Raw genomic sequence first — 11,573 nt, 5'->3', positions numbered from 1 at the left:
AAAACAAGACACTGGAGAGGAAGACATCAAGAGCTAAACGTAAAATTTAATTAAATTAAAAGGCCATACAAAGAAAAGATAATCAAAGCAAGGTCAGTAAAAACATCAATGATAAACCTACAAAAACGGTCAGAAAATAAATCAAAACTTAATAAACTACAAAAAACATTGCAACTCGCGAAAAAACTAATTAATCCGCTAAACAAAAATTAATTCAGCAAAGCAAATTAAATTAAATCTCCACAAAAATAATAAAAAACTCTACATAAAAACTAACTAAAGTAAAAAATTAAATGTAAGCAAAAAGCCATACAGAAACTAAAAGCCATAATAAGCAGCCAGAACTTTAGCTGCAAACACAAACCACAAAATTCGCCACAATTCAAATTTGCCGCCCAGCCGCTACAAATTTAAATCAGTTAAACTTTTGCGCCAAAAAACTCGAACAAAACAGGCCCACAGGGTGCGCCATACTTGCGCAAAAAAGCTCGAACAAAACAGGCCCACAGGGTGATTACGCAATTGAACTTTGGAACGACAAAAAGCTTAAAAGCTTTTTGACACTCCATCTGTTCGGGCTGTATTATTTTTGTGTTTACCTTATTACTATTATTAAAATAATTACTCAAGATGTCGAAGGCAATTAAATACTATTATGACTTCCTGTCTCAGCCATCCCGCGCCCTTTGGATCGGAATGAAATTGAGCAAGACCCCTTTTGAAGATTGCCCGGTTGCCCTGAGAAAACGTGAGAATAAACAACAAATTAACCATTACGCCGGCTGATGCAATATCTGCGAACTGATAATTCCAGAGGAGCAATTGACCGACGAGTACAAGAACATCAACAGGTTCCAAAAGGTGCCGGCCATCGTGGATGGTAAATTTCAGTTGGGCGAGAGTGTCTCCATAGTGCGGTATGTTTCCTTTCAAATCCGTATACATTTAGGTACTATATTTGTACAATTTTAGTTACCTCTCGGACAAAGGAGTCTTTAGCGAGCAGCTGTATCCCAAGTCCTTGGAGGATCGTGCAAGAGTTGATGAGTTCCTAGAGTGGCAGCACTTCAATGTTCGCATGGTCTGCTCCCTGTTCTTCCGTCAGGTGTGGCTTTTACCGGCAAAGGGATTGGCTCCGGCCCCAAAACCCGAAACCGTTAAGAAGCTTATTAAGGACGTGGAGGGAAATCTGGGCCTCTTGGAACGCGTGTGGCTGGAGAAGGACTTCCTAGTGGGAGATAAACTCACCGTGGCGGATATCTTCGGGGCTTCGGAAATCAATCAAATGAGTAATCCTTAGTATAACGCTTTAATAGAGTATGATTTTATAATTTATCATACCTTCAGAGCTCTGCCAGTACAATGTGAATGAGAAGCAGTTCCCCAAGATTGCCAAGTGGTTGGAGCGCGTGCGAGATGCCACCAATCCCTACCACGACGAGGCCCATAGTTTCCTGTACAAGGTCTCTAAGCAGGCAGCCAGTGCCAAAAATTAATTCATTTTAAGTGTCGATCACTTTTTATCTTTGCATTTATTAAAATTGTAAGACATCACTGTAACCAGTTTGTGCCTTGTTTCGTGTTAATTGTGTTCTATGTTAAATCAATTAATTAAATTTTTTATCTAAGTTATAAAGTATATTCATATTCGGAGTTCCCCACTCAATATCTCTCTTCATATGGTTCCCCCCCAAGAGCGGGACAACCATAATAACCCAACCATGTTAAAACTATACAAGGTGGTCTCGTCGCGAGAGCTGCCCTCTTTTGAGGACGTTATTTGTGCCAGTCTCTATCTAGCTATCTCATTCTATCGCTTAAGGGAGACAGAGAGGTAAACATATTTAACGTCCTCAGCAGAGCTGACGAGACCACCTTGTATAGTTCCACCATGAACCCAACCAGTGCTGCAAGGTGGCGCTATTGATCTTTGGACTGCAGCTTTGTTTACTTTCTATTTTTCCCAGCTGGGGGATTTATACGTTCGCCGGCTGTTTAGCAGTTCGGATTGAAGAGCCAGGCCAATTGACCGCCATGTCGAAGTCAATTAAATTATATTACGATCTGTTGTCCCCGATCGCCCGGGGACTATGGTTAGCTTTAAAATTGGGCAACGCTCAAATTGAATATTGTCCCATTGCCCTGCGTAAATGTGAGTGGAGGTAGAGGTAAACCTTATATGATTCGCCGACTAATTTAAGATATTTTTAGTCGAGCAATTGACCGACGAGTACAAGAAGATCAATCGTTTCCAGAAGGTGCCCGCCATAGTGGATGGAGACTTCCATTTGTCCGAAACTATAGCCATCATACGGTAAGAAATCCTCTTGTTTGTGAATAATTTTCATGTTAAGTTCGTACATTGCCCCCAAAGATATCTCGCCGACAAAGGTCAGTTCGACGAAAAGCTTTACCCGAAGGCAGTGGAGGATCGGGCCCGAGTGGATGAATTCCTGGAGTGGCAGCACCTGAATATCCGTTTGGCCTGCTCCTTGTACTTTCGAGATGCCTGGCTGTTTCCCATGAATGGAATAGCACCCAAACCCAAGCCGGAACAGATTCGAACGCTGATTGAGGGAGTGGAGACCAATCTGGGTCTCCTGGAGCTTCTGTGGCTAGACAAGGACTTTTTGGTGGGAGAGCACTTAACAGTGGCTGATATCCTCGGTTCTTCGGAAATCAATCAACTTAGTATGCTGAAATGGAATGGAGAGTCTTGAAGGGAATTAATCAAATTTTATTACAGGGCTCTGCCAGTACCAAGTGGATGAGAAAAAGTTCCCGAAGGTGGCCAAATGGTTGGAACGTGTCAGGGAAGCCAGTAATCCCTACCATGACGAGGGACTCAAGTTTATCAACCAAAAAGCAAAGCAGGCAGCCAAGTTGTGATGACTGAAATACTTTCCACCCAAATGCCCACTGCCAATTATTCAAATTTAACTTGTTTTTAGTTCTTTAGTTCCGATTAGTCTGCATTTGTACAACGATTAAAAATTACTATTTTCTATGTAGAGTGTCTAGATTAGTCGATATCGAGTTTTCTGAAAGATCCTTCGATTCCAAACAGGGATTCGGCGTTGACGGGCTGTCCTCGCCTCAGCTTTTCGTTTGTGCCATAGGAAACCTCCTCTTCGAAGAAGGGTTTGTAGTCCAAGAGCTTTGTTCTCCATGTACTGACCACATCTTGGATGGTTCCATTGCTGCCACCGTACTCAGCAGGCAGACACTCCTTCGGCACATATTTGTAGAGGCTCTCCAGTTTGGAGTGTATGTGGAACTAGGAGTTCGAAATTCACTGATCGCTGTTTCGTTATCATGAAATATATTTTTAAAATCTTACCCGTTTTCGGATCTTCTCACTCATCAGACTCTTGGCAATCGACATTAACTTCTCGGCACTGGCGGGCGCATTTACAAAGTGGAAACCCTTGGGCCTGTAGGGATAAGCCTTGTCACCCAAAACGGCCAGCTTCTTCACCAGCACTGCGTCAAACTGGAATATGTGACCTGCCCCAACGCCCTTCATGTCGATTATCTCCACGAAACCAGATATCATGGCATTGTCGTCCTCGCGAATCTGGATCTCACCGAACATGGTGTTTACCTGGATGACTTCGGCGATGGAATACTTTTTTGAGTCGTACTGCCCGTAGCGGGAAATGTGGATGCGGGGGCCATCTGCCTTTAATGGCTGTGGCAACCGAAGGAGGCAACTATAATGTTGAACATACCATTATAAAGTATTCTTGGAACTGCGAATGTAATGACTTACCCTGTTTCCAGAATGCTTAGCTGCTTTTCGCCCACGATGCGATTCTTATAGAGCTCTGGCACCGCTCCCCTCATCGCATAGAAGTTGTCCAACTTGAGTTTGGTCTTCTCCAAACTGTATTTGCAGCCGCGCAGAAAGGCGACCAGGAACTGGGCATCCTGGCGGGCCTTCAGATGCGGCTGCTTGGAGATCCAAGTGCGCAGCGTTTCGATGTCCTCATCGATCCTTTCGGGAACCTCGCCCAGCTCGTCCTGCGCCTTTTTGGCCAGCTCTGGACTCAGGCTGCGTAAGGAATTCGAATGGGCGTCCGACATGGCTACTTTCGGCTAGGCTTCCCTTATCACCACCTGTTCGATGCAAAGCATAGGTTTGATTTATTGAAATTTTTCCAGGTGCGATTAGTCAACCGGCTGCTTTTGGCCCCAATTTCCGCCTAGTTATGACATTAACTGGTGTCTCTGGTAAGGTGATTAGATAGTACCCATGCCCCATATGGCCACCAATTCTTCGTCACTGAGGTTCGACATAGTCTTGGGCCTGGTTTTCGATTAGATTAAAATAGCTGCCACTTAAGCGAAGATCTAAATCTCTGTAGGATTCCCAGTTCGTCACAGTCATAGAATGATGAATAACTTAATTTTTTTTAATAGCAATCTTAAGTCAGGAACACATTGGAAAATAATAATATTTCCTAATGAAAATAATCCACTTGTGTGCGATGTCTAATCACTGGATTAACTGCTAAGCCAGCAATTTAAGTATAAGTAAGTATTGAACAAAAACAAGGATAAGAAGTCAAGAACTCGATCCATTACCTGTCGCTTATCAGTGGATGTTGTCAAACTTTTCTTCTACTTTTAGTACGACAGAATTTAAATTATCCCCCTCGTTATCAGCGGTAAATACTTATTGAATAGTAATTACCACGGACGCTTATGCACTATCCGAAATCAAGAACACACCGCCCTGAGGGCAACGAAAGATACCCCTTATCGGCAGGGATCACCAATCAGTTTTCAAGTGCTCGTAAACCCAGATATCAGGTTGTCTTGCACTGGGATCAAAAGCAACCGTACGGGTCTAGCTTTACGTTGTCGCGACCTCTACTCACAATTGTCTTTAATTTAATATTAGCTGTTCTATACACAGATATGCATATGAATGTATATAATATATTATACGTGATATATGCCGCCTCCTCGCGAAAATCGAGTGTTGAACCGCTGGGTTTGACTGTGGGCGCGCGACTGTCACCGAGTCGCCGCGGAATCACCGATTTTGGGTATGGTTCTGGGGACGGGACTACATGGAGAACGGTGGAACTGTGTGGACGTCACGGCTGTGAGGCGTGGTGACGCATAACCTAATGACTGTCGAGCAGTGCGAGCGATATTCAGGTAGAGCGGAGCGAAAGATCTCACATATTATAGCCATTACCGAGCAGCTGGTGATTGTTACACTAAATTAACACCTTGTGTCAAACGGCAGCTAAAGCCCGTTGATAAGATAAAGTCCTCGGAGGCCATTAACAGTGGTGTAATCATTACAATTATATTATGATCGGTTGGGATCTACACTGCTCCCGATAACACTGGCTCAAAAACGAGCTGACAGGATGTTTCAATGCCCATTCGGTGGAGATATATGTTCAATAAATTGAAGAGCGGCCAACACTTTCACCTGACACCCGGCATTATTATCAGCACACTAACTTTTTAGATTCCTTTTGGGCTTGTCTATACATGGAGATAACGATATTATCGCGATGATACATTTGTTTATTTCAGTGATACGATAATACATACACGATAATATTGTATCGCAGAGGGCTCCAATTGTGTTTCATTTTTAGCTCCGTCATCATGGTAATGTCAAATTTGTGTACATCAGGGAGTTCGAACTGGGTTGGGTATATATGTTGTGTGATTTTTTCGGGCAATCCTTCAGTATTGTACACCAAAAAAAAACTATGTTATATAAAATTATCCACAATGCATGAAAAATCGGAAATTGGAAATAAGCTAGAGTTGGGATTTTAGATTCAGATTCTCATTTAGCGCAAATTTATTGGAATAGGTCTGACGCCCACAGGTCTGTCTAGCGCTCACATTTTTATAGATTTTACAAAAGTGAAAATCAGATTTTGTTTTAATTATTTACATTGGCGTACTTTGCTGCTAGCTTATTTCTATCTCTCTCGTACTCCCATTAGCTAAGTAACGGATATCTGATAGACGGGGCGCACTCGACCATAGTTTTTTACACGTAAATAGGTTTTATTAAAAAAAACAAAATTGCGTTTAGACTTTTACAAAATCATCAAAGATTGGGCGCCAGACACTTTTAAAGGTCGTTTGAGGCCAAATAATTCAATACACACCATTATTCCACGAGTAACGGTTACAAAAATTTTTTAAAAATACCTTGCCATCAAAAAATATGCTAGTGACAATTTGCCAATTTTTTTTTTTTTGCCTTTCCCTCGCACACTCCTTTAGTTGCGTAACACGTCACTCAACAACTCACCAGCGATCTTTCTTGATTGAAATACATATATATAATTTACCATCGACCAGATTTTAATGTTCAATATAAGCCATTTTAAGAAAAAAATGTTGTTTCTTTGTGACGAAATTGATTTTTTTATATTTATTTATTAATTTTATTTCGTTTCGGTAAAAATGTTTATAAAAAGATAGTTTGCAGCTTAAGTATCGTATGTAAATTAAACTAAAAACTAACCAAAATGTGTAAGATTTTCTTTTGTTTGCTTAGTAGTTCTTTAATTTACAATCGCGCTGAATTTATGATAATATCACATTTATATATAAATAATTAGAAAGGTTCGTCAAAATAAGAAAAGTGGAGCAGACGTTCATCAATAAAAAAAGCAATAATATACTTATTTATAAGGCAGTTGTGGTTCCGAATTTCCACATTGGATATTCGACGCTTTCTGTATATACTTTAAAATATATTTAGTTCCACATATAAGCAGACTTAGGTTATAATATTGTGGATTTATCTTATGAATATGGTATATAGATCTGGTAAAACAGCCCTGCTATTGGTTCAATAGATGGCGCCAGTGTGCACAATTGGCAAGTGTCCATGAATAAATCAGCCAATGCGAGTCGTTCATTTTTCATCTTTACGCGAGTCTCACATGGGTGTTGATTGATTCCGTTAAATCTAAGGAAAGGCCGCTCGGTGTCGTCTTTGGGGGCATTTAAGCGCCAGACTGTCACACAGTTGCGCGTTGCTACACAAAACGTGGTTATTACAATTTACAATATTCTTTTTGGAGAGGAAAATGCACTTCTTAAAGTAACTTGCATCTTGGCAGTTTCCAATTTATGTCTTACCATTTATAAAACTGTTTTATTTTCATCAATGTCTCAGAAAAAACCATAAAAGGGATAATATTTAATTTGGCTTATAGAAACTTTTCTTCTTTATGAAAAATACGAGTCGAACCAAGGCTGTTAATGCTAGGGATTGCTTAGCCTAAACCTTTCATCCAATCTTAACTCCGCCAGATCGTGGTGACTAACAGGAGGACTGAGAGCAGGAAGAGGCTAGTCCTTTGCTCCCTGGCGCCACTCCTCCCCGTTCCTTCGCTCCCGTCGCCTTCACTCTCCCCAGATACCAAGGAAGCCGTCCAACGCTGCTCGTCATCCACCTCGTTGGCATTCCGGGCGCACTGCATCCATTTGCGAGACGACAATTTGGTCCTGGCATGGGCCACCTTCATGCGGTCGTCGTTGAACTCCCAGTACCCCAGGTTCTTGAAGAAGTACGTCTTTCCATCCACATACTGGAAGGCCGCGTCGATGTTGTAGCCCACTCCCGACCAGATGCTCATGTCCCGCGGATAGTCCAGCTCCACTTGACCGGTGTAGTCGTCGATGCGCCAGTAGAGAGTGCCGCTGGTCAAGTAGGTTCTATTGTTGTGGCCCCAAACGAAGGAGGCGTCGATATGGGTCAGAGTGGGCGGCAGACCCAGACTAGCTAGAGGTTTTGGGAAGCCAGGAGCCAGATTCACCGAGTTGAACACATAGTACTGACGACCTAAAAGGGAAAATAACAAAATTACTAAGTTTTCTAGACTAGTAATTTACTTATAACTAAGTAAAAAAAGCCTGTCCATTCTTTTAATTAAAAAGACTCAAACTAATTTGTATTTTCAGATTTCTGTAAAAACTTTTTCTTAGCACTCTAACCTTAATAATTTTTACTAATATTTTTTTTTACTTCTTCCACTATAGTTATTTATTAAAACTAATATTCTGATTTAATTTCGAAACTTTGTAATAATGGTTTATTTAATCATCAATGAAACATTTTAAACTCACCAATGAAGAACACAATCTGTCGCTGTTTGTTTTCATATACCGCATCCACTTTGGTGAGATTTTCGGGAAGAGCAGACCAGTGCCTCCTGGTCTCCGTAGGATAACCAGGATACAGACCCGATGCTCCAATGCGCCAAAGGAACTGTGATTAGAGATGCATAGGTTAAAGTTGATGTAGGCCTTTATCTTTATTTAACTCACCGGTCCTCGGAAGATGAAAAGTTCGCCGCGAATCATCGAGATGGCGTCGTAGTAGGTCATGCAGGTGTCCGGCTTGGGCTTACGCGGTTTGCTGTGGTGGTGGTTCTGCCGGTGCCCTCCATTTTGGTATGGCCTAGTGGATCTCCTGGTGGTTGTTGTAATCCGCTCCCGATTCGCCCGTTCCATTTCCAGCCGCACCCGCTCCCTCTCCTGCCTATCCCGCTCTCGTTCCTGCTCACGTTCCTGCTCCCGTTCCCGCTCCCGTTGCCGCTCCCGTTCCCGGCGACGATCCTCCTGCTCTTGACGCTCCTGCTCCTGGCGCCTCCGTTCCAGCTCCTGGCGCTCTCTGGCCCGCTCCCAATCCTTGTTGGGATTATACCGGGGTCTGTTGGCTGGTTTCTCCGGGTAGTAGTTCAACGAACGCATGGTCGTCGTGGTTGTGGTGGTCGTGGGACGGGGTCTATAGGGTCCCCAGGTCTTCTCCTTCGAGCCGTACAGCTCCTGGATGCCATGGCGATCGTCGTCGGGCAGCTGGCCGTTCACCTCGTTGTTCTGGTACCACGGAAACATGATCGCATTCGTGTCCGAGGAGTGGCCCAGTCCCAGGGAGTGACCCAGTTCGTGCAGGGCCACGTTCAGAAAATTGGTGCCTGCAACGACAGGACACGGAATGCAACATAAATACGCTGACTGCTTAATGGTGGGCAAAAAAGGGGGTAAGGAGGGGTTCGGTTCGTCGCCTTGACGACTTTGTAAGTGGCATAAAAATGGCGACGCTTGCAACATTTTAAAATGGCTGCCAACGTCACGCGTCATGCTGACAATTTTTTATTGGCATTAAAAACCATTAAAAATGCCGAAGAGCTCTTCGGGGTTTTCAGGGGCTCACGGGGTCTGGGCTGACGATTTATTGTGCTAAATTACAAAACGCAAGCGGCAGGCTGCAGGCAACGCGTCGCCAGTCATGGTCTGCCCTTCTATTTCCTCTTCTCCTGGGCTCGAGGTTTGGCCATCTTCCCGACCCATTTCCTACCGCAACGTATGCAGCATTTATTGATTTTGCCGCGTGTGGTTTTTCTACTTAAAGCCCTGCACTTAAACAAAATGGGGAAAACTAAGCTAGACAAAAAATAACATTGAACTAAGAGCTAATGTAACTAATCAAGACACCCGGGATATAAAAGAAATTGTAATAATCTGTGGATGGATGAAGTAACACTAGAAATGACAGTATTGCTTTTAAATTTAAAAAGGTGTATTTACCAATAACCCTATTCAAAAATCAAAAGCATGTTAGCCTATCCGAATGCAAGATCATTAAGATTATAGTGCCTACACCCAACAAAAAACTTGATATGAAACGATGATCGATTTGATGTTATGTGGTATCAATTATATGGCTAGGCTTCCGGATTTACTCACCTCGACTATCGTCGGCTCCGCCATCGAAGTCCCATGTCTCGTCCGCATCGAAGTGCGCATCTCCGCCACGCCCCTCGCCGGGATAGAAGGCGTGGGCCAGCACCTGACCAGGTCCATCGAATTTATAGCCATCGCCGTGCTGGAGTCTGTGGAGAGACAAAAGAGGCGGAGATCCAGATGGGATGCCCCGGATTAGTCCGGTGTTTCAGAGGAATTACGAGCACGGCCAGGGGGAAATCATATTCACAGCTTATCTAAGAACAAGCAGCGGCCACATAAACTCTTTGATTCTGACGGGATCCAGTCGCTCCTCGCATGCCCATCGACTTTGTCATCGGTGGCATTTCATCATCGACGTCGTTCCATGGATTTAATACTTGGCTTATTTATCGTTCGCCTGCTTTTAAGTGCAATTTTATGTGCGCTTGTTTATGGCACTAAAGACTCGCTTTTTTATGATCTCCCCACCTACCAAGCTCGGATCCATACATCCCCAATCCCCCTGGAATTTTGAGTACGCACCGTGCAAAGACTATCTGTATGTCGGCCTGGTCGCTGTAGACCTCCCGGAAAGTCAGCTTCGAGTTGTTCTCCCAAACGCTCAGGGCACGGCTCACCATCATCCGGACTTTTGAGGCATCTGGCATCGTCTGGTTGACCAGGCTGCAAGGAGAGACAGTGAAACGTGATATCAGCATGTTAAGATATTCCACTTTGTAAGGGAAGAGAAAATCTTTTGCATAATACGAAAAGCCAGAGAAAGATTCCCAAGCACAGGAAGAAATATATATGTGGTTCGAGGACTTTACCCATGGGAATCATGCATGATTTTGTAACTTTTATTTAATCTATATTTATTAGGCTTAAAAATGGTAAAACTAAGTTCGGTCCGTTATTTTAGGTAGGTTACTAAACCAAACTGTTTTTTCCTCTCATTTTAGAAGTCAGAGAATCTCAAAAGAGAGAATTGGCAAAATAATATTATTTAATATCAATTATACCAGTATTGCATGGTAAAAATGATATGCGTAAAATTTGTTGTGATTTAATCCCGGCGAATTTTTTATGTGTATAAATATTTTTATCTGTGCACGCCTCGAAGGCCCTGCGTCTTTGTCTTATCTTGGAATACCTTGCAAACCACTAATATGGTGACCAGTGCCAACTTTCACCCACCCAGCCACACACTCCACTTTCACTTTGTCATGCTAAATGTTTCGCTCACTTAAAGACTTGGGCTGGCCGGACTTTGGTGGTTTTCACTTAGTTTAGTATTTTGTAAATTTTGCGCAAAGTTTGGAAAACTCACACAGTACCTGGGAACTCGGGTCGTAACCGCAGCGGGTTTGGCTTTTGGGGACAACTCTCCACTGGCGACTTTACCCGATTTCCGACAACAAAGTTTGGTTTCCAGCTCCCTTCGTTCCCAACAAACTGAGATATCTGTGTGCTGCTCTGCCGTGTTTCCGCATTTTATGCAAATTAGTTATGTTTCTTTTATGCCGGACCCGTCTGCTGCTGTAAACTGGCGTAGAAAAAATACAGGGCCGAAAGTTGATCCCTTTTGCGGTTGGCCCAGGACCTTGTTTGCCTCTCTGCCGCATGATTTCCCCCTCCCAGTCTGCCGGGCTATTTTTTCTTTCCCCCTAGGTTGACTTTTTGCCATCATCTTTTGGCCAGGATTCTCTAGGTGCGTGTTGTCCTTCAATATGCATTGGGGCATTTAGCCATTTGCAGCCAGCGTGATCGGTCCACTTAAAAGGGACAGCCTTGTTGTCTCTCGTCTCAACTGCTTCGTTTCCAATTACATTTTTTCGAGCCGT

At 43.2% G+C, this 11,573-nt stretch overlaps 4 protein-coding genes across 7 annotated transcripts in view; 2 read left to right on the top strand and 2 right to left on the bottom strand.

Moving 5' to 3' along the window:
- Nucleotides 1-556: 556 nt before the first annotated feature.
- Nucleotides 557-1,560, top strand: GstT1 (Glutathione S transferase T1). The gene is made up of 4 exons (XM_017156693.3): nucleotides 557-748; nucleotides 815-917; nucleotides 973-1,289; nucleotides 1,348-1,560. Exons 1-4 carry the CDS (start codon nucleotides 631-633, stop codon nucleotides 1,494-1,496), a joined length of 687 nt encoding a protein of 228 aa, XP_017012182.2. The 5' UTR covers nucleotides 557-630; the 3' UTR covers nucleotides 1,497-1,560.
- A 410-nt stretch (nucleotides 1,561-1,970) lies between these two features.
- On the top strand, nucleotides 1,971-3,013 carry GstT2 (Glutathione S transferase T2). The gene is made up of 4 exons (XM_017156694.3): nucleotides 1,971-2,152; nucleotides 2,212-2,314; nucleotides 2,375-2,691; nucleotides 2,747-3,013. Exons 1-4 carry the CDS (start codon nucleotides 2,035-2,037, stop codon nucleotides 2,887-2,889), a joined length of 681 nt encoding a protein of 226 aa, XP_017012183.2. The 5' UTR covers nucleotides 1,971-2,034; the 3' UTR covers nucleotides 2,890-3,013.
- LOC108067588 (alpha-tocopherol transfer protein-like) lies at nucleotides 2,942-5,037 on the bottom strand. Of its 2 annotated transcripts, none has more exons than XM_017156690.3 (4): nucleotides 4,884-5,037; nucleotides 3,773-4,119; nucleotides 3,341-3,713; nucleotides 2,942-3,277 (listed from the first exon to the last, which is right to left on the bottom strand). In XM_017156690.3, exons 2-4 carry the CDS (start codon nucleotides 4,084-4,086, stop codon nucleotides 3,023-3,025), a joined length of 942 nt encoding a protein of 313 aa, XP_017012179.2. In that variant the 5' UTR covers nucleotides 4,087-4,119; nucleotides 4,884-5,037; the 3' UTR covers nucleotides 2,942-3,022. The 2 variants fall into 2 exon arrangements, with proteins under 2 accessions (XP_017012179.2, XP_070069857.1); XM_070213756.1 differs by having other exon boundaries at nucleotides 4,954-5,030.
- Nucleotides 5,038-7,118: 2,081 nt separating this feature from the next.
- The window catches only part of Mmp2 (Matrix metalloproteinase 2), an 85,876-nt gene continuing 81,421 nt past the window's right edge, over nucleotides 7,119-11,573 (bottom strand). For all 3 annotated transcript variants that reach the window (XM_044392699.2, XM_070212377.1, XM_070212378.1), the window contains 5 exons: nucleotides 10,273-10,413; nucleotides 9,751-9,896; nucleotides 8,329-8,978; nucleotides 8,128-8,269; nucleotides 7,119-7,843 (listed from right to left, as the gene is read on the bottom strand). In XM_044392699.2, coding sequence (XP_044248634.1) covers nucleotides 7,299-7,843; nucleotides 8,128-8,269; nucleotides 8,329-8,978; nucleotides 9,751-9,896; nucleotides 10,273-10,413 — 1,624 coding nt within the window. In that variant the 3' untranslated portion in view covers nucleotides 7,119-7,298. The remainder of the gene's footprint in view (nucleotides 7,844-8,127; nucleotides 8,270-8,328; nucleotides 8,979-9,750; nucleotides 9,897-10,272; nucleotides 10,414-11,573) is intronic.

This window comes from Drosophila takahashii, chromosome 2R (assembly GCF_030179915.1).
Source record: "Drosophila takahashii strain IR98-3 E-12201 chromosome 2R, DtakHiC1v2, whole genome shotgun sequence".
In the NCBI taxonomy this organism is placed as follows: domain Eukaryota; kingdom Metazoa; phylum Arthropoda; class Insecta; order Diptera; family Drosophilidae; genus Drosophila; species Drosophila takahashii.
Note: the sequence above shows the minus strand (reverse complement) of the source record. Positions and strands in the feature narration are given on the sequence as shown.

What these genes read in the sequence shown, in the direction of transcription:
- LOC108067588 (XM_017156690.3), bottom strand. Translation starts at nt 4,086, where the DNA reads ATGTCGGACGCCCATTCGAATTCCTTACGCAGCCTGAGTCCAGAGCTG. An exon ending in CTAAGCATTCTGGAAACAGG is followed by an intron (nt 3,714 to 3,772) that starts GTAAGTCATTAC and finishes TCAACATTATAG; the next exon opens with TTGCCTCCTTCGGTTGCCAC. An exon ending in GTGAGAAGATCCGAAAACGG is followed by an intron (nt 3,278 to 3,340) that starts GTAAGATTTTAA and finishes TCGAACTCCTAG; the next exon opens with TTCCACATACACTCCAAACT.
- GstT1 (XM_017156693.3), top strand. Translation starts at nt 631, where the DNA reads ATGTCGAAGGCAATTAAATACTATTATGACTTCCTGTCTCAGCCATCC. An exon ending in GAGAGTGTCTCCATAGTGCG is followed by an intron (nt 918 to 972) that starts GTATGTTTCCTT and finishes GTACAATTTTAG; the next exon opens with TTACCTCTCGGACAAAGGAG. An exon ending in TTCGGAAATCAATCAAATGA is followed by an intron (nt 1,290 to 1,347) that starts GTAATCCTTAGT and finishes TCATACCTTCAG; the next exon opens with AGCTCTGCCAGTACAATGTG.
- GstT2 (XM_017156694.3), top strand. Translation starts at nt 2,035, where the DNA reads ATGTCGAAGTCAATTAAATTATATTACGATCTGTTGTCCCCGATCGCC. An exon ending in TCCCATTGCCCTGCGTAAAT is followed by an intron (nt 2,153 to 2,211) that starts GTGAGTGGAGGT and finishes AGATATTTTTAG; the next exon opens with TCGAGCAATTGACCGACGAG. An exon ending in GAAACTATAGCCATCATACG is followed by an intron (nt 2,315 to 2,374) that starts GTAAGAAATCCT and finishes TTGCCCCCAAAG; the next exon opens with ATATCTCGCCGACAAAGGTC.